At 43.5% G+C, this 27,849-nt stretch overlaps 1 protein-coding gene across 1 annotated transcript; it reads left to right on the forward strand.

The window, feature by feature from the left end:
- MPZ (myelin protein zero) lies at positions 1–6,020 on the forward strand. Its single transcript, XM_027854872.1, has 6 exons — positions 1–121; positions 2,470–2,636; positions 3,022–3,235; positions 4,269–4,404; positions 4,611–4,671; positions 4,834–6,020. Exons 1-6 carry the CDS (start codon positions 55–57, stop codon positions 4,933–4,935), a joined length of 747 nt encoding a protein of 248 aa, XP_027710673.1. The 5' UTR covers positions 1–54; the 3' UTR covers positions 4,936–6,020.
- Positions 6,021–27,849: the final 21,829 nt, after the last annotated feature.

Genomic DNA, 27,849 nt, shown 5'->3' on the forward strand with positions numbered 1-27,849 from the left:
GACTTTCCCAGGCCCTCAGGCGTCCTGGCCCCAACCCCAACCCCAGGCCCAGCCATGGCTCCTGGGGATTCCCCAGCCACACCCATTCCCGTCCTGACCGTGCTGCTCTTCTTCTTTCTGGGTAAGTGGAGATGTCCCCCCCCAATTCACCCTCTGCATACACCCTCAAAGGCACACTCAAACATACTCTTGTATCTTACACCATTATCTCCCAGCCTTCCTTCCTTGTGCCCTCACACCCTTATTTCCCTGTTGCTCACACCACCCCTATCTCCAAGAGAAGAACAAGAACTTGGTGTAAGGCAGAGGGGGGAGGAAGGGGTGAGGGGGGGAGAGACATACTCCGCAGGGAGAGAGTAGGTGTGTGTGGGTGTTTGTAGAGAGCTCACTGGGCTGTGCTGAAACCCAGGTGTGGAAAAAGAGGCTGCTCTCAGAGCTATAGCTGAGTCTGCCAAGACAGATGTCAGGGAGGGTGTGGAGGGGGCAAGATCAGTATACCTGGTCCCCAGTCTCCACTTAGCACCCACCCTCCCACCCCCCAGCACACTCTGACAAATATCCTGATGTTGACCACAAGAGAAAAGGTCAGGTGTGATCCGGGGGAGGGATCCTGGAACTAATTAGTTGTCAAGGTTCTTGGGAGGAACAACTCCTATCTTTGCCTGTCTGTTGGGAGGGTTGGGTGGGAGGGATACGTGTGCTAGACTGTTCTTATAGAGCCATCTTCCTTTCTGTGCATTCTGACATCCTTCTCTTCCTCTCCCCAACTTGGCATGTCATGCAGTGGGTGGGTAAGGAAGGGAAGGCCTATCTGCCGTGTTCTTGGCCGCCCAGAGTCTGGAGAAGGGGGTGGGGAATGGGGAGAAATGAGTAAGATGGAGTGGGGCAAGTCAAAGCAGCAGTCTCTGAGGAACCCGAAGCCTTGAACTCCAGCTGTCCTGGGTAGGCTGTACTGAGCCTCTCATCACCTTAAAAAAAGCTGAGGGTGGGGAGTAGTAGAGATGGGGATGGTGAAGAGATAATAATGACCATAATAACTTGTTTACTTGGAGCTCCAAGATTTATCAAGTGGTTTGTTCACAATAACCGTCTTTGTTGAGTGAGCAGAGGGGCAAGGGTCTACACCGATGAAGGTGAGATAGGATTTGGACCTGAAGAAGAACGTCCACCCTGTGGGAGGTTCTGCCAGAGGCTGTCTGTGATGTTCCTATATGCTGAGGTGGAGGTATGGGGGGAAGTGTTGGGGGAGGGGGTCGAAGACCAGGCCAGACAATAGAGCACTGTCTGCTTGGTTAATCCCTCACCCCACCTCCACCCCACGCCGTCATTCAGCACAGGGAACAAAGGGGCCTTCAGCCGCCATCACCCCCTGGGGTGCTGCCCACACACAGTGTTCCTGTCAGCACTTCCCTTGTGCCAGCCCTGGGTGGAGACACAGGGTCAGAGTGGGCTTTAAGGGAGGGGGAAAGCAAAGGTAGAGTGCTTAAAAGAGGCTTCAAGTCAAAACACCCGGATTTGGTTGTTTCAATATCCACAAAGGCAGATGGACAAGAAGGTGCCAGATACCTCAGGAGAGTTCTATGGCGAGCAAGGGCTATGTCTGCATCTTTGTCCTGATTAAACATCCCTCAGGCGAAAGTCCCTACCCAGCTGGGTGATGGGCTAAGTGAGAGACAGGGGTGGATGGTCCCATTTCATCTTTTTCATCCGAGATGCCAAGGCTCCAAGGCTGGCACAAGGAAGACTAAGTTGATTCCAACCCTGGACGCTAGTTAGCCAACAAGTCCAAAGCGAATTCCCTGGACAGAAGGGGAGCGTGGCTCAGTGACTCCTACCTTAGACACCTCCCTCCCCCTAAAAGATCCAAGGCCAGAAATATTGTCCTCCTGGGAAAGGCAGAGGAGATACAGCACTGTCTCTGTTCCCTCAGTTGGGTGCAATCACTACAGGAGATGAATATTAGAAAGTTTGTGTCCTACAAAGTCCGTGTCCAGGTAACATGGCTCTGACCTTCATCAAGGACAAGTTCCCATTCTGTGGTCGTTTCTTCAGCTTTTCTCTTCTGTTTAGACTCAATAAAAAATGGAGTGAGGGGAGAAAAAGGCACAGATGATTCTAGGCAGAGAGAGGGGAAAGCAGTCGTAATCCCCCCTTTGCCTCTTGAAAGGCATTAAGATGATTCACTTGTAGTGCTGGTTTCTTTTGACCCACAGTAAATAAAGAAAAGCAGAGACAGATGTGTAGCTTATGAAGATCTGTCCAGTTGAGATCTCAGAGATTTAGGACTTTAGGAACAGATAATTCATGTTTCTGCCATTCCTATTTCCTCAGGCCTGACCCTTTCCATCCTTGTGTGGCCTCCTGGGTCACTGATTTCCCGCGCCTCATATTAATTGCTCATTGTCTTGACCGTGTACTTGGTGTAGCTCCCTGCCAGCTCTGACCTGGGTGGGGCTCATGTGTTTTCAGTGTTGTTCCCGGCCCAGGCTATTGTGGTTTACACGGACAGGGAGGTCCATGGCGAAGTAGGCTCCAAGGTGACCCTGCACTGTTCCTTCTGGTCCAGCGAGTGGGTCTCAGAGGACATCTCCTTCACCTGGCGCTACCAGCCTGAGGGTGGCCGGGACGCCATCTCGGTGAGGGCCTGGGTGCAACCCAGCAAATTAAAAATGGAAGAGTGGGAGGGCCATTAAGCCTCAGAGGAGAGGGACCTAGGGGCAGGAAGGAACAGAATTTGGGTTGAGGTGAAGTAAGTAGGGGCCCTAACCCTAATTTTAGTAGGACAGAGATATAGGAACAGTGGGTGGTAGATGGCAGTACATCCCCTAGATGCTATTGTGACTAAGTGCCCACACTCCTGGCATCATTCTCTATTCCCACTCTCCTTCCATCCCACTCTGCCCCAGCACTGTCCCTATGCCAGATTAGGTCACTGAAGAGAAGAGACAATCTTGGCAATGTTCCCCCCATCCCCACTTACCAGAACCCTAGACCCACTTCTATCTGAATTCCATACCATAGATTTTCCACTATACCAAAGGCCAGCCCTACATCGATGAAGTGGGTACCTTCAAGGAGAGGATCCAGTGGGTTGGGGACCCTCAGTGGAAGGATGGCTCTATTGTCATCCACAATCTAGACTACAGTGACAATGGCACCTTCACCTGCGATGTAAAAAACCCACCTGACATTGTTGGCAAGACTTCTCAGGTCACACTTTACGTCTTTGACAAAGGTATGGGGGATGAGGATGGGGAAGGGGTGGAGGAAGAGAGAGAAGGATGGGGTTCAATTAAACAAATGAACTTTCACTAAACTACTACTATGTACAAGGCATTGTGTTACACAGTGGGAATATAAAGACAAAACGCAAGAACACAATCCATGTCCTCAAGGAGCTTAGGCTCTACTAGGGGCATACAACAAATATACAAATAAGTACAATACAAGTAAATTGAGAGAGAGGAATACTAATGAAGGAAGGAGGGGTCAAAGAAGGCTTCAGAGAGGAGTTGGCTCTTGAGCTGATCCTTGAAAAAAAGCCAAGGAGATAAGAGGAAGTGTGAGGAAGCATCAGGCTGGCAGTCTCCATGAGGAGGCATCTAGGCATGGCAGATACTTTGTTCCAATTCATGAAGGCAAAAGATAAGAGCATTTCATTCAGGAACACCTAATGGGACAGGTTGGCTAGAACATAGTTTTCTGAGGGGACTGATATGAAAGAAAGCTGGAAAGGTGGGTAGATTCAGATTTAACTGCCAGACTGAGAAATTTTTACTTTGTACTAGAGGCAATGGGGAGCCACAAGTTTTTGAACAAGAGAGTAATAGGTGTATTAGGAAAGTTTATTTTTGGCAGCTCTGTGGAGAACATGTTGGAGAGAGAAAAGACTGGAAACTGGGAAATCAATTAGGACGGTGGTCCAGAAGACAGGAGGGAGGGGGGCTAGGGGATGAGTAGTACCTCATATAGGCCTGAGAGAAGAAGAACCGCAGAGATTCCTGAAAAGAAAAAGCCAGAGAACTTAACTGCAAAGGTACAATGGAAACACTGTGTGCTCTGCTTGTCTCTTATTACAAGCTGTAAGGGGAAGGCTCCTGGTCTTTTTACACTGCAAAAATAAGGCTCAATATGACCCACCATCTATCATGGGGGAAGTTTGGCATCCTTCTTATTACCTATGGAAGGGACCCCTCAGGAAGTAAGGGGCAGCAGGTAGAAGATCCCTGCTCCTCCCAACCTTCTTTCTCCCTTCCCTCCGTGCTCAGTGCCCACCAGGTACGGGGTGGTGCTCGGTGCTGTGATCGGGGGTGTCCTGGGGCTAGTGCTGCTGCTGGTGCTTCTCTTTTATTTGATTCGATACTGTTGGCTCAGGAGGCAAGCTGCTCTGCAGAGAAGGCTCAGGTAAGGGAGAGTGGGAAGACCGAAGGCCAGTCAGGGAAGGCCACCACGGTGGGGCAGGGCTGTGTATGGAGTGAGAGGTGGGAGGTGGGGAGGGGTTTGTTAAAGGAATCTGAGAAAGGAAAACTCAAAAGCTCTGGGACTCCAGTCTCAAGTGGGGGCCTCCCCAACAGCAGTCACAATGCTAGCCCCCCCCCCTTTCATTGCAGTGCCATGGAGAAGGGAAAGCCACACAAAGCTGCCAAGGATTCATCTAAACGAGGCCGGCAGGTCAGTGGAACCTCCAGGGATCCAGGGGAGAAGGGGTATCAGGGAGGGGATGATGGGCAAGGGACCATAGGAAGAGAAAGAAGGCAGGGGAGGTGTAAGAAAGGAATGGGGCAGGTGTGAGGGTGGGGAGAACTGATTTCTGTTCAATATACCCTATTGTAGACACCTGTTCTGTATGCCATGCTGGACCACACCCGGAGCACCAAAGCAGTTAGTGAAAAGAAGTCTAAGGGGCTTGGGGAGTCTCGCAAAGACAAGAAATAGCGGTTAGCCGGCCGGGCAGGGGTCCGGGGGCCTGGGGCAGAGCCCTCCAAAGGCTCCCAAGTAGTGGTCATTGAGATGGAGCTCCGAGGGGATGAGCTGGGCGCTGAGCTCCGGCCTGCGGTCAAGTCCCCCAGTAGAACCAGCCTCAAGAACGCCCTCAAGACCATGATGGGCTTGGACTCAGACAAGTGACCACCCCCTCAGGCCCTGCCAGAACATGGGGGCCTAGGTTCCCCCCACCCCTGCCCAGTGCCCCCCATCTCTGCCTAGTCTCTCTCTCTCTCTCCTCTCCTCCCCCCAACCCACCCCAAGGTGTAAGTTTCATTCCAAGCCATAGTCCCCAGGTACCTCACTCTCCCCCTCCAACTCTGGCTCTCAGGGAGTCCAGCAGAGCCTACTCCTCCCTGCTACCTACAACCCTAATAATGGCTGTGTGTTTGGTGCTGAGAAGAGAGGGGCCCCCATTCCCACTCAGCCTGCCCCTCTCCCTCTACCCTCTTTTCCAAGACACATCACCCAGCTCCCTTCTTTAGTTCCCCATCTCCTATCCCCAGCTAACACCCTAGATCAAGCTTTCCTAGGGGGTTGATTTAGGGTTTTTTAAAAAATACTCTATTTGCTATTTTTTATCTGTATCCAGCCTACCCCTTCTGCTCTCTTGTAGTGTCCCGTCTTCCCTCCTCCCCCATGACTGAGAACAAATGACGTCATGAGGCTTCTGATGGTCAGTGTTATACCCTCCCCACTCTATCCTCAGTCCATACAGGGATAGCCAGGCCAATCAGTGGGCTGGCCCAAGCTAGGTCCTCTGTTCCCAGGGTAGGTGCCCCTCCCTCTTCCCCTTGGAGCAAGGATCTGGGGCTGGACTTCTGTATGGAGAAGGCACGTGGGGAAGTAGGGAAGTGAGGTGGGGGCAGGGAGGGTGCGGAGCCGAGCCATGGCCTTAGGGAATGACTTTTAAAAAACTAAACCCAGAGCAAAAATGGAAAGAGAAAAGAACAGACAGATAGGATGCACTCCCGGCCACAGGGAAATGAATGCCTAGAGTTTTTCTACATTCTGTATATTTCCCCTAAGACTCCCCAAATGTGTTAAATGTTTAATAAACACTGACATTTCCAGAAGTTGTAGGGTCTGCGTCTTATTCCCCCAGCCTCCTGGCAACAACTCCCAGTACCTCCAATCCCAAAGATAGATAAGCCCAGAAACCTTCTCCCCTGCCCTGAAGGCCTTACCTCCCAGCTACTCACCACCCTGTTAAGGTTACTGAGTTTCAGGCTCAAAAGCAGTGAAGGTTTCAGAAATATATCAATCATATCCCCTTTATAATTCACATAGCCATCACACCAATACAACAACCTGTTAGTAAAGACTCTATTGTAAGGTCCACTGTTTTTTTAAGGTCATTTTCATATGAAACAGTGTAGTGATGAAAAGGACAAAAAAAGTAACAGTGTATCCTACAAATTCAAAGCACTGAGCAGGGCGCAGTACTGAGCATCAGACAACAGGGGGCTTTCTTCTCCTCATGAGCATATCAAACTGACCTCGAATTCCAGATAATTTATAATCCCATTTTACACAATAGCACACATCTCCCCCAAAATCTTAAGGTCATCAGTGACCACCGCCACTTATAATTTATCTTCAAAACAAAATTAAAAAACCCACCTTCTGTCCCCTGCCAGCACTGACAACAGGTAGAGAAATTTCCAATCCAGTTAACTCCTTCTCATTTTAAAATCAGTTAGGCCAGTGAGTACGAACACTGGCCTGGCAACATTTTAAAGTATCTTCATTTATGATGAGCGTTCTCACAAAACTGTTAAAACAAATTTCTTTGAATTACCTTAAAATTAAAATTACTGTATTCTACACTGCACTTTGGAGGATGGGAGAGACAGTATCATGGGACAGCTCTAGACAAATTGAGACTTTTTAGCTCATTAACTATCCTTATTACCAAAAGCATGAAAATGGACCTTTTTCACTACTGTGCGGCTGGATGGCCTTGAAGAATTCTGCGTCTCAGAGCAGTCTCCTCCCATAGTTAATAAAACCCAAGAGTTTCTCCTTCCCTTCATTCTCTTTCATCTTGTCTGGATTTGTGGCTTCAAACATGGTGGAAGCTACATGTCATTGTAGTTTACATTCAAATTTATTCTATAATTCCAATAAATGGTGTCCAATAGGTCAGTTCCTATTACAAGGAGTTGTATGAAGGCTGTGTGTATTCCAATTTTTTGGTATTTTCTTGCTCTGTTGCAATAAATGTATGTCTTCCTGATTTTTAATTAATGAAGTGTTAAATGTTTAATAAGCATTTAACTGGTCCAGACCTGTGCTGGGCTTGAAATCAGTAAGACATAAGTTTGAATAAATGTCCCTGACATCGATTAGCCATGTGACCTTGAGCAAATCACTTTGATGCTCACTTTCCTCATATGTGAAATGAAGCTAATGTCATTCATTAGTACCTGTCTCATTAGGGTTGTTGTGAGGATAAAGTGAGATAACACAATAAAATACTTTGTAAATCTTAAAATAGTGCTTGGCCTAAAGTAGGTGTTTAATAAATGCTTGTTAATTGAATGAAGGGGCAGCTAAGTGGTTCAGTGGTGTTCAGTAGATAGAGTGCCAGGCCTGGAGTCAGGAATACTCATCTTTATGAGTTCAAATGCAGCCTCAGACACTTGCTAGCTATGTGACCCTGGGTAAGTCACTTAACCCTGTTTGCCTCAGTTTCCTCATCTGTAAAATAAGCTGGAGATGGAAATGGCAAATCACTCCAGTGTCTTTGCTAAGAAAACCCCAAATAGGGTCAGCAAGAGTCAGACACTACTGAAAAAATGACTCAAAAACAACAAAAGACTAAAGGAAAGCTATGTAAAAGAAAGTTACTTGAAAGGAGCAACCAAGAAATCCCTGGTTTAGGTTTCCAGTAAAAATCATTTCAGCTGATACATGTCAGAATGGTGGATGAAGGGATGCCATTATTATCGAGGGGCCTTCAGGTGTCTCAGGTGTTCACTCACAACGCCTAAGCAAGACATCCATAACATACAAACAAAAGATTAAGAGTCTGCAAGAAATATTTTTCTGTCCAACCAGACTATTAGAATAGCATCTACAAAATGGGGATAATAATACTGATATTACCTGTTTGACAGGGGCATTGTGATGATGTGTCACATGACTGAATTATTATCCTCCCCTAAAATCCTATTTGGACATCTGATGACAACCTTAATTTCACCGGGGCAAGACCTCAACCCAAGCTTCCTCTTTCCTTTTTCTTCAAACTCCTAGGAATGGCTATTTAGGCCATGTGCCATCATTTCCTCACTTCCTACTCATTTCTCAATCCTTTAGGATTTGGCTTCTGATTCTGCCACTGCTCTCTCCAAGGTTATCAGTGGTCTTCTAATGGCTAAATCCAATGATCTTTTCTCAGTTCTTATTCTACCTGGCCTCTCTGTAGGTCTAGACACTATCAATCACCTTCTCTATATACTTTCCTCCCTTGCTTTTCTCTTGGGTTACCTCTTACCTGTCAAACCACTCTTTCTCATAGTCTTTTTTCTGGGTTGTCATCCTTCTGTTACCTACTAAGAAGGGATACTTACTCTGTTTTTGGCTCTCTTCTTTCTCTACGTCCTCTCTCTCCGTGTTCCTGTTAGCTCCCATAGATTTAATTATCCCCTCTATGTAGATGACTCCCAAATCTATGTAATCAACCATAACTTTCCTGAACTGTACAGACCTACAGTCCCATATATGTCTGTTGGACAGCCCTACCTGGAGGCCCAGTAGGTATCTCAGACTCAACACGTTCAAAACTTATATTTTCCCCAAAACCTATCCCTCGCCCTCCATGGGTCCCACAGTCTGTCAAGGTCCCACTGTCCTTCCAACATCCCTGATATTTAACTATGGGGTCATTTTCAACTCTTTTCTTAATCCTGCCCCAATCTAGTCAATTTCCAAGTCTTACGAGTTGTACCCTTACATTTTCCCAATCCATCCTCCTTCTTTCCGCTCACAAATCCACTGCTCTAGTATAGTTCCTCAGCACCTTTCATTGGCATAATTGTAATTTCCTCTTAATTGGACTGCCTGCTTTCAGTCTATCCCTTCTTCACACAATTGCCAAATCAATAGTCCTCAAACAGACCTGATCATGCAAATCCCTTATCAGAAATCTCTTGTGGTCCCTTATTGCCTCCAGGATAAGATATAAAATCAACAACCTAATATTTACTACCTCCACAGTCTGGCTTCTATTGACCATCTAGTCTTGTTTCACATGACTTCCTTCTACATACTTCCCATTCCAGGCAGACTGGCTTACTAGCTGTTCCCTCTCCATAACATTCTATTTTACATTTGCTACCTTCATGCTTTTGCATCGGACGGAGGTCTTCAATACCTGGAATACACTCCCTGCTCATTTCAACCCCCTTTCCCCAGATTCCTAGCTTCTTTCATGGTTAAATCTAGGGTGCCAACTCCTACAAGAAATCTTTCCTGACCCCTACAGTTTTTAGCACAGTCTTCCACTCATTAGACAAAGGTCAAGTTTACCCATCTCTGGACAGCTAGATGGTGCAGTGGATAGAGCCTCAGACACTTAGTAGGTGTGTGACCCTGGGCAATTCACTTAACCCTGTTTGCCTCAGTTTTCTCATCTACAAAATGAACTACAGAAAGAAATCACCAATCACTCCAAAATCTTTGCCAAGAAAACCCAAAAGGGTTTTGAATTGAAACAATTACCCTTCTCCACCTCAGATCTCATTTTCCCTCAATGAACCCTCAATCCTGTCTACTTTAGGAATACTTCATTATCTCTAACAACAATGTGGAAAAGCACTTCTTTACTTAAAACAGGCCATAGTCACTTGTCTGAGGCAGAAATATGCCCAACACACACTTGTTGCAAGTCATTATACAATTTTCCCTAATTTTCCCTACCCTCTAGGTTAGTTAGGATTTCCAGCTTTCCTTTGTTGAACTACTACTATCTCAACCCGAGGTGTTCTACACCAATCTCAGATCTGCTTCACCAATTTGTCCAGCCCACTAATCATTCTGCCACTTTTGCTTAACCCTCCAATTACCTTTTCACTTACCTTTCACTTATCTTTTCCTACTTACCTTGTGCCTCTCCTTGCCAACTACCTTCTCCTTTTCCTTCTTTTGAGTCTTCCTTTTTCTTTTTTTTCTTTTTTTAAGTGAGGCAATCAGGGTTAAGTGACTTGCCCAGGGTCACACAGCTAGTAAGTGTCACGTGTCTGAGGTCGGATTTGAACTCCGGTCCTCCTGACTCCAAGGCCAGAGCTCTATCTACTGTGCCACCTAGCCGGCCTTGAGTTTTCCTTTTCAATTCATTACTATGTTATCTTTTTTAATACCCCTTAATCCTCAGTAATTCTTCTTGATCCTGTTAAAGGGAACTTTCCCTTCCCCCCCCCCCCATAGATCTAGAAATAGCATCTGGAACTGGAAATTGTTCTCCTAACATTCCTCAATTTCTTACAAATTTCTCTTCTCAAATTCAATCTCTGACCTTCTTTACTAGCTCAAATCTCTCCAAACACCTATGTCAATCAATCATCGAGCATTTATTAAGCACCTACTATGTGCTGGGCACTGTGCTGTGTGTTAGGGATACAAAGAAATACAAAAACTGTCCCAACCCTCAAGGAGCTTACATACTAAGGGAGGAGACAACATAAATAAATACAAAATAGAGACATGCATAATTGCCTTCTTATTTTGCTCCAGTCTTTCTTATCCTTATCCTTCTCCTACAAATTTCTCCATAGAAATGTGGAATTGGCATTGTTTATAATAACAACTAGGGCAGCTAGGTGGCAAAGTGGGTAGAGCACTGAGCTTGGATAAGAAGACTCATCTTTATGAGTTCAAATCAGGCCTCAGACACTTACTAGCTGTGTGACCCTGGGCAAGTCACTTAACCCTGTTTGCATCAGTTTCCTCATCAGTAACTTGAGCTGAAGAAAGAAATGGCAAGTTACTCCAGTATCTTTGCTCCAGATGAGGTCATGAAGAGTCAGAAATGACTGAACAAAAACAGTGATATAATCTCCAACTCCAATAGCCTTTTGTTTTTTCTTATCCTTGTTATCCACTGAAATTTTTGCAGTTACTCTCTCCTCCTTTGCTTGGTTTCAGAGATATCTGACTCTTAACTGTTTTCCCTCACTATTTTCTAATCGCCCCCTTCTCGGTCTCTGTCCTCCTTCAATTACTATTCAACGTCTTCCCAATCTCTTAAATCAGGTATTCCCCAAGAATCTCTGGGCTGTTCTCTTCATCCTTCACACTGTTTCCCTTGCTGATTTCATTCACTCCAATGACTTCTGCACAGATGAATCCCAAATCTGATGACTCTCATAAGTTCCAGACCTGTATCTCCAGCTGCCTCTGTCCCCACTTGGCTACCACTAATGCCTCAAACTCAACATATCTCAAAATTTAGTTTATTACCTTTTGACCCAAATCTTCTCCTCCTTTGATCTTCACTGGTCCTAGGAGAGTGGCACCACCATTCATTTGATCTCCTATATTCAAAACCTTGGGGTGGTGTGGTAGAAAGAATGAAAGTTTTGGAGTCAGAGGACCCAAGTTTCTATGCTAATTCTGTTACCAATATGATTTTGGGTGAATTTTTCATGCACTCTGGGCCTCAGTCTCTTCATATGTAAAATAAGAGCATTGAACTAGTCCTCTAAGGTATTTTCTAACCCTAAGATTATAATAATTTGATTTTTCCTTTTTTTTTTCTCTTCACACCCCATGAATTACTAAGCCCTACAGAATCTTGCTCAAATCCATCTCCTGCTTTCTATTTATTTCCACTGTCAGTAAAGTAGAGCAGGCCCTCACTACAGGCCCAATAATTATCTGGCCTGTTATTGCAGTAGTCTCCTCTCACAGCCAAAGGAGTTATCAAGGGAATTTCCTTGATAAATTCAAACTCATGAGCCTATAAGCCAGGGAATGACAACAAGACAGTTTGGAAGACTGGTCTCTTATTAATGTAAGGGAAGGATAAAAGTCAACTTTCTACCGATTTCCAGTGACTGGGGCTGCCCCCAAGATGATGTATTTGATGAGTACCCTAGGAGGACAGAGCCTACTCTGTGATGGCCTATACAAGAGAGCTGGCCAGCTTCTCTGAGCTCTTTCAAAATTTTTACCTTTTACATTTAATTAGGAAAAAAAAGACATATTATTTTTTTAAAAAAATTTTTACCTTACTTCCAGATGTTAGTTCAGTAAATAAAGAGCTTCCTTCCAGAAATAATGCTGAAACAGACATTATCATGAAGTATTTTCTATGAACAATTACTGGGTATGAACAATCATTACAATAAAAACTAAAAGATTCTAGAAACTTCCTCAGCCAGAAAACAATTGATTTCTGGGCCAAGCAGAGAGATATGATTTTTAAGAACACAATTGACTTGGAAAAGACATTCATTTGAAAAATCTTACAGAAGATAGTAAAAAAAATACATACATACATACATATATATATATATATAATATTTTCTTGTTAAATATACAATAAACAATGGAGAATCCAAAAAAAAAAAGGTATTTTTGCCTTGTGCCAAAAGTAGCTGGGTAGCACTAGACCTAGCAAGTCCAGCCTCAGACATTTTCTAGCTGTGTGATCCTAAACAAACAACTTCATCTTTGTCTGCCTCAGTTTCCTCAACTGCAAAATGAGGATAATAATAGCACCTACCTCCCAGGGGTGTCGTGAGGATCAAAAGAGATCATATTTATAAAGGCCTTAGCTCGGGCAGCTAGATGGTTCAGTGGATAGCACACTGGACCTGGAGTCATGAAGACTCATCTTCCTAAGTTCAAATTCAGCCTCAGATACTTACTAGTTTTGTGACCCTGGGCAAGTTACTCAACCCTGTTTGCCTCAGTTTCCTCCCTTGTAAAATGAGCTGGAGAAGGAAATGGTAAACTATTCCAGTATCTCTGCAAGAAAACCCCAAGGTGACCCTATTAATCATATTTGTGGAAACCTAGGGGATTTCCTAGAGTAAATTCTGGGTAGTGGCATACAAGCCAAAGGAGAATATGAATCAATTGTTTTGGATCAATCTCTGAGATTGTACCTGGTCTGTGTTAGATGTGAGCTTGGGGACCCAGCTCAGGAGCATAGCAATGAGCTCCTATAATGTGGACTAATGGTGTCAAATCCAAGTAGAAATGGGAGTCTGTCCATAAAGATTCCTGTAAGCTGCATATTGACTTAAGTTTTAAAATGTACTGTCACCTAGGTTTTATTGTAGTTTTATTTGTTTTGTAAAATATTTCCCAATTACATTTTAATCTAGTTTAGGTTGCACTCAGGAGTGTTGAGGGCCAAATGCCACCCACAGGCTTCATGTTTGATACCTCTGGTAGACACTGAAAATGCCTCTAAGTCTAAAAGCTCTGTCTCTTTTATGCTTCATCCACCCCTCCAGTGTCACACTTATAGCCTGAAACTAGTGGAGTCCTTCTTCCTCTCAATGCACCAATGTGATCAGCAAGGTTTTCTGAGGACCCCTCTCAAGCAAAAACCTGGTCTCCAGCTCAGCTGCTGCTCTCTCCTAGTGCAAAGGATGCTGGATCTGGAGTCAGGGGACCTGATTTTGAATCCTGGCTTGGCCTATTGACCAGGTTACTTCTCCTTTGGGAGATTATCAGTCTACACATCTGATAAGGGGGTGTACCTGATAACTTTCAAGGTGCTTTCTTGCTCTAAATCTATGATCTCTATGATCTTGTGAGTGTAGTTTCCCCTCTTCTCTCCCCCCTTCCCCCCATGCTATTTTCATGGCTATAATCTTGTTAGCTCTTTGTCCATTTCTGGTTAGCTCCTTCTTAACACCCAGTCACCATGTTTCTGGTTTCCTTTCAATCTACAGTGACATACTCTTGCCTGGCACAATTGGGGCAAATCAAGTATGTGGCAATCTAAGGATGCCTCACGACTTCTGAATCATATTCAATTCAATTCATCAAACATTTATTAATATTTGCATCTATAAATAGGATACTTGTGTTAAATGGACTCTGCTTGGGGTGGGTTGAAGGCTCAAAACTGGAAAAAATAAAGTAAAACTCACTCAATCAAGTTTGGTTTTTTAAAAATGTTCAACCAACTTCCTTGGCATAGTTTAGCAATAGGGTATGCCTCCTGAGATGGCTAATTAAACACACAAGAAAATAATGGAATGAATTTATGACAGGAAGAGAAATAGCTTCCCATCATATCCTTTCCCTGTACACACATAAACCCTTGTTATTAGTATTATTAATATAAGTAAGATCCCATTACAACCACAAAAAAATCTACTTCAATGAAATGCTCCCAAGCTTCAATGGATAGACTATGTTAAAACATTGTGTATCTCATTATAAAGAAATTGCTTCTATAATTCAAACATATATGGTAGAAACCAGGCTCTTGAAAGCAGTATGGGGCATTGGAAGGAGTATTGGATTTGGATATAGTCTCTGGTGAAACTACCCTAGGGTTCCTTTATTCTCTTCTTTTGGGGGGGGGCAGGGGGAAGGTGGTGTGCTAACCCATACATAAGGATGCCTGGGGGCTGCATATTGACTTAGTTTTAAAATGTAATATCATCTACGTTTTATCATATTTTTATTTGTTTTGTTAAATATTTTCCAATCATATTTTAATCTAGTTTAGGTCACTAAAGTACCCAAGGCTTTATGTGAAACAGTGTGGCCAAAACTCAAGAACATACCCTCCAAATAAAGGCAAGGCTCTCAAAGTTTTGGTCAATCAAATTGCTTTTATTTACTTTAATTAATATATGTATTCTTAGTTACTTTACTCAATTTACTTAGTAGAGAGTGGGAAAATTCCACTCTCATTTCCATATCACGTAACGGAAATTACTTAAATTCCCAGAGATGAGCAAATAGGGTATTGCTAGGTCCAAATGATCCACTGGATGAAAGCACTTTGCAGACCTTAAAATGCTGTATAAGTATTGGTTATTATTATTAGCCTCCAGTCTGGTGATGACTTCATTCCCTGAGTGTTGTATTGCCCACCTGCTGAGGTGAGCAAGGTTTATAGAGCCACATAGAGGTGTGTTAACAAAACTGGGGGTGGGAGGTGGGTGAGGAGAGTCTGGGGGAAATGGATGCACATACTTTTACCTTTACCATGCATTGTTAACACTTTCTTAAGGCTAGACAATCAACAAAGCAATAAATCAAGTCTTGATTTGTATCTGATTGCTGACTTCTGAGGTATAAACGCTGACACAGAAAATTCTACAATTAACTCAACCAAGTCTGTTAGAGCTGACCCCAACACACCCCTAACATCACATTCAATCTACCAAAAATGATCTTCTCCTTCCCTGTCTGTCCCACCTCCCCCCACCCCGATCCCCGATGGCGGAAGTAATGGTCTTTAGTCCAAGGTCCTCGGATGAAAAGTGCAGGAAGCTGGACTTGGGTAGACAGACCCAGTGGTTATAGGCTTCGATGGCTGGGATAGATCCAGAAGATTGAGGTCTCCAGTGAGACTGAGGTCTGTCCTCTCTGGACTCTAGAAAGCTGAAGGCTCACTTTGTGGTTTCATCTCAAATCTCTGGTCATTACCAATGTTGGATTTCCTGGAATTGTTTTGCTTGGGCTTAGATCTGAGTTTAAATCTGGCCTCAGATACTTTCTAGTTGTGTGACCCTGGGCAAGTCACTTAACATCTGCAAATTGGGGATAATAATAGCACCAGCTCTCAAGGTTATTATGAGGATCAAATGAGAAAATATTTATAAAGCACTTTTCAAACCTTAAAGTGTTATATAAATACTAGCTATAATTATTATTATTGTGTTTGTTCTGCATTGCAGCATAAATCCATTCTGATACTATTGAGAGTGGCAACTTGAGTTTTGTGACCTGCTTTTAATTTAGTCAGCCAGTGAGCTTTTTGCTGACGTAATTGGTGGCCAAGGTTTTTTATACCGTATGCTAATATATTGATGTCACATTTCAAGGTGACAGTATTTGGTCACAAGTATCTGGTTATCAAATCTACTCATTTTAGTTGTTTTCATACTTAGGGGCTTGAAGTACACTTGCTTGTTATAAATTCAGAATGGAGTCACTCATCTCAAAAAGGCTTCTATGATGTTGACCAAGGATCTGGGTTCAAATCACTGCTCTGCCATTTAATACCGATATGACTTTAGGTATCTCTTCACTTCTCTAGATCCGTTCCCCGTCTGTGAAACGTGAGGGTTGTATTAAATGACTTCCCTCTAGCTCTGAATGACATGTGATGTCATGAGAGGTAGGCAATCCACCAATGTGGACTGAAATTCCTCTAAGCCTTGAGTTTCTGTAGCCAAAAATATCCATTACCAAGCATCTGGCGATGAACCACTCTGAAATTAGCTAGGCCAGTCCTCAGATGACAGACATACAATTCATATCCAGCCTGCACTTTGGTGCTGTCTCAGTTTCACAGAATCTGCCAGACCTTGTGCTCTGACTTATAGAACAAAGGTTCACCTTCTACTTCAACAAACATTTATTACACTTCTTCTGTGTGTAAGGAGGGTGTCATGCTAGGTTCTAGTATATCATGCTAGGTTCTAACTTGGTCAGACATCAAAGATGTCAAGGTCATCCATTGCATCTTGGGCCATTGCCAGTTGTCCTGACATGTCCTGCCACTGGACTCCGACAACTTTGGAAGAGAGAGTGAGGCTGATAATGACTTTGTTGAACTCTGCCTCACTTAATTCCAATTCGATCAAGAGTCAAGACATCACCCAATGATGCCATTAGTCCTTTTTGAAACAAAGGACAAACAACACACACACACACACACACACACACACATACTTATACATACACATACATACACACACTTACATATACGCATATATATATACATGTACGCAGATATATATACATATATATCACATCTAAATAAACAACACACAAACACTCACAGATACACACACATAGAGAGAGAACACAAAATCATTTCAGGAGACATAGGAAAAAGAGAAGGAAAAGTACAGCTGTACACTTCGAGCACAAAAAGAGATTTGAGGCTCTTCCTAAGAAGAGAGGGTTGAAAGCAGCTGCTTGTCCCCCAAGAATGATGCCATAGACATTATCAGTTATGACAATAATCATCCAGGATTAGAATAGGATGACTTCATGGCAGAGAAAGATAAGTGAAGAAGAAAATAAACCCTGGTTTGCCTCCATGCTTCTGATGAGAGAAGGAAAGAAAAAAAAAATAACAAACTACACCTATATGAAACTCCTGTATTATAGTCAAGCAAAACAAATTCCCACGTTTGTCACTTCCAAAAATTCATTTTTTTACTCTACTTATTAATTAGTCCATCATCTCTTTTATCATGAGATGGACAGTGTCCTTCTTTATCAGTCCTCTGGAATCATCGTTGCTCTTTTAGTTTATCAGAATAGTTAAATCTTTTAGAATTGTTCATTTTTACACTATTGAAGTTTTAGTATAAATTGCTCTTCTGGTCCTGTTTAATTTTACTTTGCATCAGTTATGTGGTGACAGGGAGTCTTGTAGTGATGGGGAGAGCTGAGTGGCACAGCTTCCTTCTACTCCACCATCTTGCTAGACTACTATATTTAGCTGACCCTAGTTGTGCTATACCCTTCACTCTGACTCTCTTCTTGTCTTCTGCCACAATCAAACCACCTTCCTCCTTATTCCCCTTCCTCCCTTCTCCCCCCATAACTCTGGAACCATAATATAACAAATGTCAATTCTAGTGGAAATGGTACATCAATCTCTTTCACTACAGCTCCATTCTACATCCCTGGGACTTTCTAAAACATCCCTCCCTGACCACTAGTCCCTTTTATGTGTTGTCTTCCCTTATTAGAACATCAACTCCTTAAGGATGAGGATTGTCTCAATTTTGTGTTTCTATTCCCAGGACTTAACACATAGTAAGAATTTAACAAATGCTTTTAAATTCATTCATTTCATTCATAGATGGCATGCTCATCAAATTTGCAGATGACCCAAAGCTGGGAAGGATAGTTAGCATACTTAATGGCAGAGTAAGAATCTCCCAAAAAAGATCTTGACAGTCTAATTAGGATGAATTTCAATAGGGATAAAGTAAAGTCTTATAGTCAAGTTCAAAATAATCAGCCTCCTAAGTACAAGATGTGAGAAACATGGCTAGACAGCAGTTCCTCTGAAAAAGGTTTAGTGTTTTTGGTGGATTATAATCTCAATATGAATCAGCAATGGAATGTGGCAGCCAACAAAAGCTCATGTGATTTGGGCTGTGTAAAGAAAGGCTGTTGTTCTTTGTCCTTCAATTTCCAAGAGGACCAATGACATCGTTGGGTGATGTCTTGACTCTCAAGTGAATTGGATTTAAGTGGGGCAGAGTTGCACAAAGTCATCAGTTTCACTCTCTTCCAAAATCATCAAAGTCCAGGGGTAGGACAAAAGTCAGGACAACTGGTGATGGCCCAGGATGCAGTGGATGACCTTGGCATCTTCAATGTCTGACCAAACTCTAAGTGCTCTGGAGCTTCCAGGACTGAGGAAAGGATCATCTTTGCCCTTGTTAGATCTTGTTTGGAATATCGTGTTCAGTCTTGTATGCCGAAGTTTAAGAGCTCACCCTCTTCCCCTTAATGCTCTCTTTTTCCTAGATTTTCAGGATACTGTTCTCTCCTGCTTTTCTTCCCACCTATCTGACTGCACCTTCTCAGTCTCCTTTGCTGAATCTTCATCCAGATCATGATGGATAAAGATGGGTTTGTCCTGAGCCCTCTTTTCTTCTTCTGCTATACTATTTCATTTGGTGATCTCATCAGCTCTCATAGATTCAATTATCATTTCTATGCTAATGGTTCCTAAATCTACTTATTCAGCTCTAACTTCTCTGCCAACCTTCAGAGGAGTATCTCCGATTGCCTATTAGATATCTCTAACTGAGTATCCAATACACATCTGAAAGTTACTTTGTCCAAAAATGAACTCATTATCTTTTCCCCAAAACTTTCCCTCCTTCCTAAATTCCCTTAAATCCATATTTTATGAGGATTGGTGGAAGGAATTAGGGATGTTTAATCTGGAGAAGAGAAGATTGGGGGAAGGGGAGTACTGTCAAGAGGGGAACATGATGACTTTGAAGTGTTGTCATGTGGAAAAAGGATTGGCTCCAGCTCAAAGGCATTTTTCTACATAAAATCTTCCCTGATTACCACCCCGCGGCCCGCCCCCCACCCCCCATCCGGTGGTTAGCACCCTTTCCAACACACTTTGCATTAATTTTTTTATATATATTCCCTATATACTTACGTAGTACTTTGTTACAATGATTAGCTCAATTTAAACCTAGGAGGAAATATAATGTACTCTTGATAAATGTATTCTTGCCACTTTCTCAAGTGTCAAGTCTGAGCAGCAGCTTGATCTCCTGACAGGCCCCATCTTTGCTGGTCCAACAAAGCTACTACTTGATCTCAGCATTAATCTCCTTGGAATCCTTCACACTGAAACAACAGTCCACTTAGTTTCCTTCTCTTCAGTTTTAGGATTTTTATTTTAGATGAAAAATTCTGAGTTCAGTCACAATCATTCTGAACTCCCAGTTAGGGAAAAAATTCCTAACACTTAGGGAAATGTTGGGTTCTCTGCTTAACCTTACATTTATATCTTCTAGTTAACTTCTGGTCTCTTTGTGGCTTGGGAAAAATTCAGTTTACTGATAACATTTGGGTAACAAAATAATAGATTATACTATAGCATGTGTGGTTGGATATGCATCAGGAGAGGAAGTTGGGAGAATGAAGCAATCTTGTATTGTGGTTGTTTTGAGGCAATGGGGTTAAGCAACTTGCCCAGAGTCACATAGCTAGTATATGTCTAATGCCAGATTTGAACTCAGGTCTTCTTGACTCCAGGGCCAGTGGTCTATCTACCACACCACCTAGCTATCCCTAAGAACCACTCTTTTCATGTGACTTCCCTTATCCTAGATCCTCCTCTCCATGATGCCCATGGAGCCAAGGACTTGCTTCATATCTCCCTTCTCTACCACAACACAATCCTCCCTTTGCTCCTTATTAGCTCCCACCTCTTAAATACAGATGCTCAAAATTTCTTCTTCCCTGATTCAGAAATAACTTCTCCTTGGAGTATGATTCAGTCTTTCACTCAATGGCTTTGATTGATTTGGGGCGGTATACAGGCCCTGTTCACACACGGCTTCGATTGTTTGATTCAATTTTAAAAAAAGTGTTTGTATCTAGAAGGCACTAGATTCAAATGGGGTGGTTCCAAACCTCACCCCTACATTTATATATGTATCTGTTGTCTTAATCAATCAATAAGCATTTATTAAGTATCTATTATTTACCAGGCACTGGAGATAAGATAAAAAAAAAAATGAAACAATCCCCATTCTCGAGGAGCTTACATTCTATAGCAGAAACATGTGTGTATAATATATATATATATATTATACACATATACATATATAGAATAAAGATTAATGCAAAGTAGTTAGAGAGGGAGAAAGGTCACTAGCAGTTGCAGGAATCAAGAAAGGTATTATGTAGGAAGGATCCTATAGAAGGTGGTGCTTGAGTCAAATCTTAAAGGCAGTGAGGGATTCAATGGACAGAGATGAAGAAGGAGTACATTCCAGGTATGGAGAATGTCATTTTAAAGACTCAGAGACTGTAGTATATGAGAAACATCAAGAAGATGAATTTAGTTGGACCATAGAGTGCAAGATGACAAGTAATGCATAATAGGGCTGGAAAGATAGAGTGAGACCAAGTTGTGAAGAGCTTTAAAATCTGGAGTTTATATTCTATTCTAGAGGTAATAGAGAGACACTGGAGTTTATTGAGTAGAGGAGAGACAAACTTTAGCAATTATCTGAAGGACAGGCTGGTATGGGGAGACCAATTAGGAAGTCCTTACAATGGTCCAGGTGAGAGGTGACAAGGACCTGAACTAAAATGGTGGTAGAATGGGTAGAGAGAAGGGGTTGGATGGAAGAGATGTTGGAGAGACAGAAATGACAACTTTTAGGATATGTTGTCAAGGGGTTCTTCCAACCTTAAAATATTATTTGATTCTGTGATATAATGAATCAATTCAATTCAGCAATCACATGTTAAGGACCTACTAAATACAACACACCTGTACCCAGCCAGAGACTACAAATACAGAAATGAAATGTTCCTTGACTTTAAGGAGTTTACATTCTGCCAGGGGTAGGAGATACAGCATAGAGACAGAGAAGTATAATATAAAGAAGGGAGTGTATAAGGATGAAAAGAGGTCAGACATAGGTGGCATAATGGACAGAGTGCTGGTCCTAAAGTCAGAGAAATCTGAATTCAAATTTGGCCTCAGATACCTACTAACTGTGTAGTAAAAATCACTTAATCTCTATTTTCCTTAGTTTCCTTATCTATAAAGTGGGAGTAATAATAGTACCTAATATTTGTAAAGTGCTATATACATGCTAGTTATTATTGCTCTTGTAGGCAAATGGGAAGGAGACGTTGAGGAGAAATCATCGGTACATTCTACAGGGTAGCCAACATTAATACAATGCTTTGATGTTTGCAAAACAACTTTCTGTTCTCATTTAAGCCTCACAACCACCAAGCAAAGTAAGTACGTTTGTTGTTTGGTCATTTCTAGTCGTGTCCTACTCCAGTTTTTTTTTTAATTGTTTCTATTTAATAGATGAGGAAACTAAGGGTCAGAGAGATCATGACTTACCAATAGTCACATAACTAGTAAGTGGGAGAAATAGGTTTTGAACCAGGTCTCTTCTGTCCTGTGCTTTTGTTCATATTGTTCCCTATTCTTGGAATTTCCTACTCCTTCAAGGAGTTCTTTTGAATTCCCACTAATCCTTGAGAGATCAATTCAAATTCCATCTCCTCCAGAAAACCTTCCCTGAGCCTCTGAATCAGTAAAGAATTTTTCCTTCCTCAGACCTCACAAAATCAAACAAAGGAAAAGCTGGCAACAGGAGGCCGTAGGAGTAGGTTCCTTTGGCTCTGGAAATTAGGTCTTTTACATCACAAGTGTCTGTGGCCCTCAACATTCCTGAGTGCCAACCCAACCAGATTAAAATATAATTAGGAAATATTTAACAAAATAGATAAAAATACAATAGAACATATATAATGTTAATATGTGGTTTTCCAAGTCAACATGGCCTGCCAGGGTCCTTAGCTACTGTTTAGTGGCTCCTGTTTCTATTTCAGTTTGCTCTATGTGATGCCCTAAACAGTCTCCAACACGGGAAAGGGTGGTGGTAAGGGAAGTACCAGTTATGCCCCCACCAGTCTTTGCCATTGGGCACCAAATATTCAGCTCTACCCCTGATTATGGTCCCCATTCTCATCTTGGTTAAGTTTCTTTCTTTAATTTAATCCCATATGTTTCTTCCTCCATCACACAAAGAGCTAGAAATAAGTTCGAAGTGGCTCACCTTTGAGCTCAGGGGCATGGACAACTATCTGGGGCACACATTTGAGGATGAGAAACTTAGGGCACAGCTGGAAGACTTAGAGACTGTGTGCTGGTGCAGAAAATAATGATAGGGATAAAGATGGTATTAGAGAGATAGTCATGGAGACAAAGTCTTAAGTGAGAACTGAACCTTCAGGGCTTTGTCCCTTTTGCCATCCCTTTGGGTCTCTGATTTCTTTTTTCCTGACTCTGAGCCTTCTCTTACTGTGGCTATTACTGCCTTTGATTCTAACCAGAGAGCTTCTTTCTAGAGCTAGCAGGACAACTGGGCAGATTGTCCCAAAACACTTGGCAAACCCTCCTTTTGAGCAGATTTTCACCCTGGTGTAAGAACTAAGCACCCTAACGAGACCCTTCCTCCCATTTTGCCTGGAATTGAGCAGGCTTGGATGGGTCACCCAAAGATAAATAGACTTAACCCCTTTTCTCTAGGAGCTAGTGCCCTAATGTGACAAGGTTCCAAGTCTAACCCTGTCTCCGAAAGATCCAGACTTGGGGAAGCGAGGTTAGGAGTAAGGGGAAGATTCTGTAGTAAGGAAAGTCATAGGAGTATAGTGGAGGGAAGTGGGAATTTAGAAAAGGGGAGAGAACTTAATCTCCCCCAGAGTAACTTGGCTCTGAAGCCCCTCCACTTCCCTCAGTTCCATTACCCTTTGTCCAGATAGCTCAGCTGGTATATAACTATCCTTTGGCTTATGGACCCGTTTCTCATCCAGCCCCATAGTGACACTTCTCCTCCCACCCATCCATCCCATCACTGTCCCAGCACACACACACAGAGGGAGCTGGGCCTTGCCCTCACCCACTGAACCATAGAGACCAGACACTGGGATTCTCATTCCTAGACCCATTTCCTCATTTCAGATAACTTTATAATGGTTAGGGGTGTGAAAATCCAAGCAGGGCAGAGGCTCTGGGGAGACAGGGACTGAGGTGAGCCCACCCCCCCCATCAGGGCTTCAACCGCTTATATTCCTTTATTCCAGGGTTTTAATTCATCTTCCTTAAGACCTGTCAAGAATCCTCAGTCAGGTTCCCAGCTGGGCTTCGGACAGTTCCACAACCTACCACCTACCCTTCCACAGACCAGGCAGACCTTTCTGGATTCCCTATTAGCACTTTCTCCCACTTGAAATTACTTTGCATATACACTGTATGCACTTGCTATGGATAAAATAATGAAAAATCATTTTCTTAAGTACTATATGCCAAGAGCTGCTAAGTACTAGGGATACAAACCAAGAGCAAAGACAATTCCTGACCTCCAGAAGCTTATATTCTAATAGGAGAATGGTGTCTGGAAAGGGGCACTTTGGTCTGGGAGAGGGGCCATAAGAGACACATCTCTTCCAGGAACAATGGCAGAGTTTGATCAATGAGAGAGCTGGAGGAGAAGCAGAGGGCATCTATGTTGTATTTCCTCTGTAGAATGCCAACTCAAAAGGGTGGGAACTTTTGTTTTTGTCTTTGTATCCTTAGAACAGTAGAACAGGGGCAGCCAGGTGGCACAGTGGATAGAGCACTGGCCGGGAGTCAGGAGGACTTGAGTTCAAATCCAACCTCAGACACTAGCTAGGTCACCCTGAGTAAGTCACTCAACCCTATTGCTGCAAAAGAAAAGAAAAGAAAAAAAGAACTAGTAGAATAACCTTGTACATTCACAGTAGGCACTTAATTCTTGTTCAGTGAATAAATGAGAGCCAAATTGGTTGTACTTCCAATAATTGTACCCACTCCCTGAAGGCAACCGAAGGCTGAATTAGTTAGACCTTGGACTCAGCTAATAATTGTGGATCCCGGTCCAGCTCTGATAAGTGTCAAAAGAGTGGTACGCAAGTAGGGTAGATCAGTGATGTCATGGCACTGGAGCAAATGACTGGGACCCCGGACGCTGTATCTGTTAGCAGCTCATCTACCTCAAGTCTCTATCATCACCCAAGCTAAGGAAGAATGGGAGAGGCTTTGAGTCATGTGGGTCCTTGGTACTGGTAAGAATGCCTTGCGGCTGGGAAAGAGACTAGTCACTCCAAGAGAGGGATAGGGACCCATAGTCCAGGGAGCCTAGGGATATAGTGAGGGAGGCTCTGTTTGGCTGTCTATTTGGCACACTGAGAATCTTCCTCTACTTTTATAGTGACCGCTCCAGCAACAAAACAAGCAAAAGGCATTACTCTGGCTCCATCCAGCAAAGTCTGATTCCTCTTGCTTCAGAAAACTGGAGCCTGGCCCCTGCCATCCTCAAATCTTTCATTTCTGGAGTAGGAGATAACCTATGTGCTACAGATTTGGTAATGAGGATGAGGAGAAGATGAAGCCAACTGATCAGAAAGTGGATCAGCTGAGGACTAGCCGGAGGAGGAAGGGGATAGTGGTCAGGAGGAGGCATAGAGGGCATAGAGGGCATTCCATAGAGGGCAGTCCCAGAAGAGGCCTCAGAAAGAACGCACATTAGAGAAAGGCTTGAAGGACCAAGAAAAAAGACCAAGAGAGGAACAGAAGTGGCCACCTCCATAGAGAATGCCCAAGAAACTGTTGGGTGCCAGTGGCAGAAGCAGTAGAGATAGAGTCCCAGGAGGTAGAAGAAGAGGAAGAAAGTAGCTTTATAGCAAGGTGGGGGCCAAGAGAAAGATAATCCTCTTCAGCAGACTGTAGAAAGAAGATCAAATCGGCCCAAAAAACGGAGTCCCAGCAAGCCACCCTACATGTTCCGTTGTCTTCCCTGTAATCATGAATCCAATAACTACAGCACCATGCAAAGATACGAATGGCTGCATGCTCAGGATCCCTTTATGCTTGTTATACCTGTGGACATGATTTCATTGACCCCCCTCCAATGTGACCAAGAATAAGCATGCTCCATCAGGAGGATATCCATACACCTGTCTCTACTGCCCTCACCCCGTGCCTTTGCTTGTAAAACTACCCTTCACAACCACCAACTTTGACTGCTTTTAGATTTTTGCCAGCTGAAACAGACTTTGGGCCCATACACACGGCACAAATGATAGCCTTGTGCCTCAGCCCCTCCTCGTACATGTCACGACTGTGACGTTGCCATCTGTGTACCTTGAGAGCACCTGAAGGGGCAACCGCAGTTTTTGTGTGAGTATGTGATGCTGTTTTCATCCAAGAATCCAAATGAATGCCAATGCTGTTTCCACATATGGCAGACCTGTCTCTTCTGCCAAGTCTCCTACCTGGGAGAGCACCATTGTGTTGAGTATCTAACAGTTCTTGATAAACCCACCACCTGGAACCTGAGAACCCGGAAGATGATCCCCCAAGGCCACAGGACTCACAGCAGGAGCTACCAGTGGGGCAGAGAAAGGAGTCATAGCCTTGAGTCCGACAGCAGGAGCTACCAGTGATTGAAGGAAAGGTGGAAAGCCTCCTTGGCCAACAGCAGGAGCAACCATTGAAAATGAAGAAAAAAAACAAACTTCAGCAGCCACCTTTGCCCCTCTTGACAAAAAGGAACAAGGTAAGGACCAACACTTATGGGTTTCCAAGAACTGAAAATGATCCCTAGGACAGATAACTCTAGCAGCATGTTCCTGAGCAGTGAGGTAAAGAACAAACAAGCTTCTGTATGACTCTGGGCAACTCACTTAACCTCAATTGCCTTGCCAAAAAAAAAAAAAAAAAAAAAGCAGCGAGGTTTCACAGTGGTTAGAGCACCAGCCCTAAAGTCAGGAGGACCTGAGTTCAAATCTGGCCTCAGACACTTGACACTTACTAGCTGTGTGACCCTGGACAACTCACTTAACCCCATTGCCTAGCCAAAAGAAAAAAAAAAAAAGAACAAACAAGCAAACATCCTCCAGGCAATAGTGCTTGTGGAAGGATACCTCCAGGAATCAGTAAGCATCACTTTTATTTCAGTGCCTGAATGGGACGTGTAGGAATAACCAGCCTCCAGCCTCCATCTCTTATCAGCTGAACCAGAAACAGAAGATGCCACGGTGACAAAAATAACCTACAACAACAACAGGGATACTATCTTCACTTCAAAGCCCAAAGAGTCACATCAGCAACTAGTGTCTGTCTTCTGCCTGGCCTAAAGTGTCAGCAGTAGGCTTTACCCATACTTCAGACATGACAGGGAATAATTGAAGGGGGCACTGAAATGACCATAAGGCAAATAGGAAGGGGGGCAGGTATGTCAAGGACATGTCTTTTATCCTTCTGTCTAGAATGCCAGGAGCAAGTGGTACTCTCTTTATCACTGTGCCCTCCAAATCTCAAATAGAGTTTGAGCTGCCTACAACAAATATGGTGCTTTCAATGGCACACAAAGAAGAGACATAGAGCAGAGCTCCCCAAAATCTGTTACCGCCTTTTCTTCCCTGGCAGCACCTGAAGGAATCAGTCATTAGCTGGTCCTGAATCCTGGTGTTATCTTGCAGTTACAGTACTAGGATATATAGGTAAACTTTTGGGTGTGGACTGTAGGACCTCTCCTCTCTCTCCATTCCTATTTGCCATGTGTCCCTACAGTGTCTACATGCTAGGATGTGGGGCTTCCCTAGCCCCTAATTGAGGACCCAATAAAGGGTGCTGATTGGACTCAATCCCGGGAGGACCAGGCCTAGTCTAGGGAAAGAAGCCAATCTCTAACACACAGGCTAATCACAGTAGCCAGGACCACTCACGCCTATCACAGATCAGGAGAATGGAATGATCAGCTTGTCTCTGAGCCAGGCTTCCCTGAAGCAGGGTTCGCTAAACAGGGCTTTGGATTTTTCACACTGTGTATCATCAAGCAGCAACTATAAGCTGAATTGCAGTCTATTATAATTTTGTTATATAGAGTCCTAATAAATTTGCAGTGTGACTTCCCTTTGCCTCTGACCCCCTGGTAATGTCATTCCCCCTTCAATTTAAAATAACAAGGGAGGAGGAGTAGGGGACAATTCATTTGAGGTCTGTTCTCAGACAGGAGTATGCACTAACTTCTGAGCTCAGAGGAGGGAGGGAAGGGCATGGGAGAGCAAAGCAGGTGCCTGGCGGGGGAGGTGACAGTAGCAGACAAAGAAACTTGAGAGGTTAATCAAGGTGAGGACAAGGTTGGTGGGTGGGATGGCAGAGGTAGGAGGAGATTTACAGGAGAATTAGGGTCTCATTGAAAACTAATGAAGCAATTTTGCCTTCCTGCCAGAATCCACATTTGGGATACAGCAATGGGAAACCACTCACCTGGATTCCACGCAGATGGCCACACTCCACCCACGGCCACCCTGTGGCCATCGTGGCCCAAATTCCATACTCTACCCCCAGATAAAGTAGAGACAGAAACAAAC

Source organism: Vombatus ursinus, unplaced genomic scaffold (assembly GCF_900497805.2).
Source record: "Vombatus ursinus unplaced genomic scaffold, bare-nosed wombat genome assembly UNPS02010639.1, whole genome shotgun sequence".
Classification (NCBI taxonomy): domain Eukaryota; kingdom Metazoa; phylum Chordata; class Mammalia; order Diprotodontia; family Vombatidae; genus Vombatus; species Vombatus ursinus.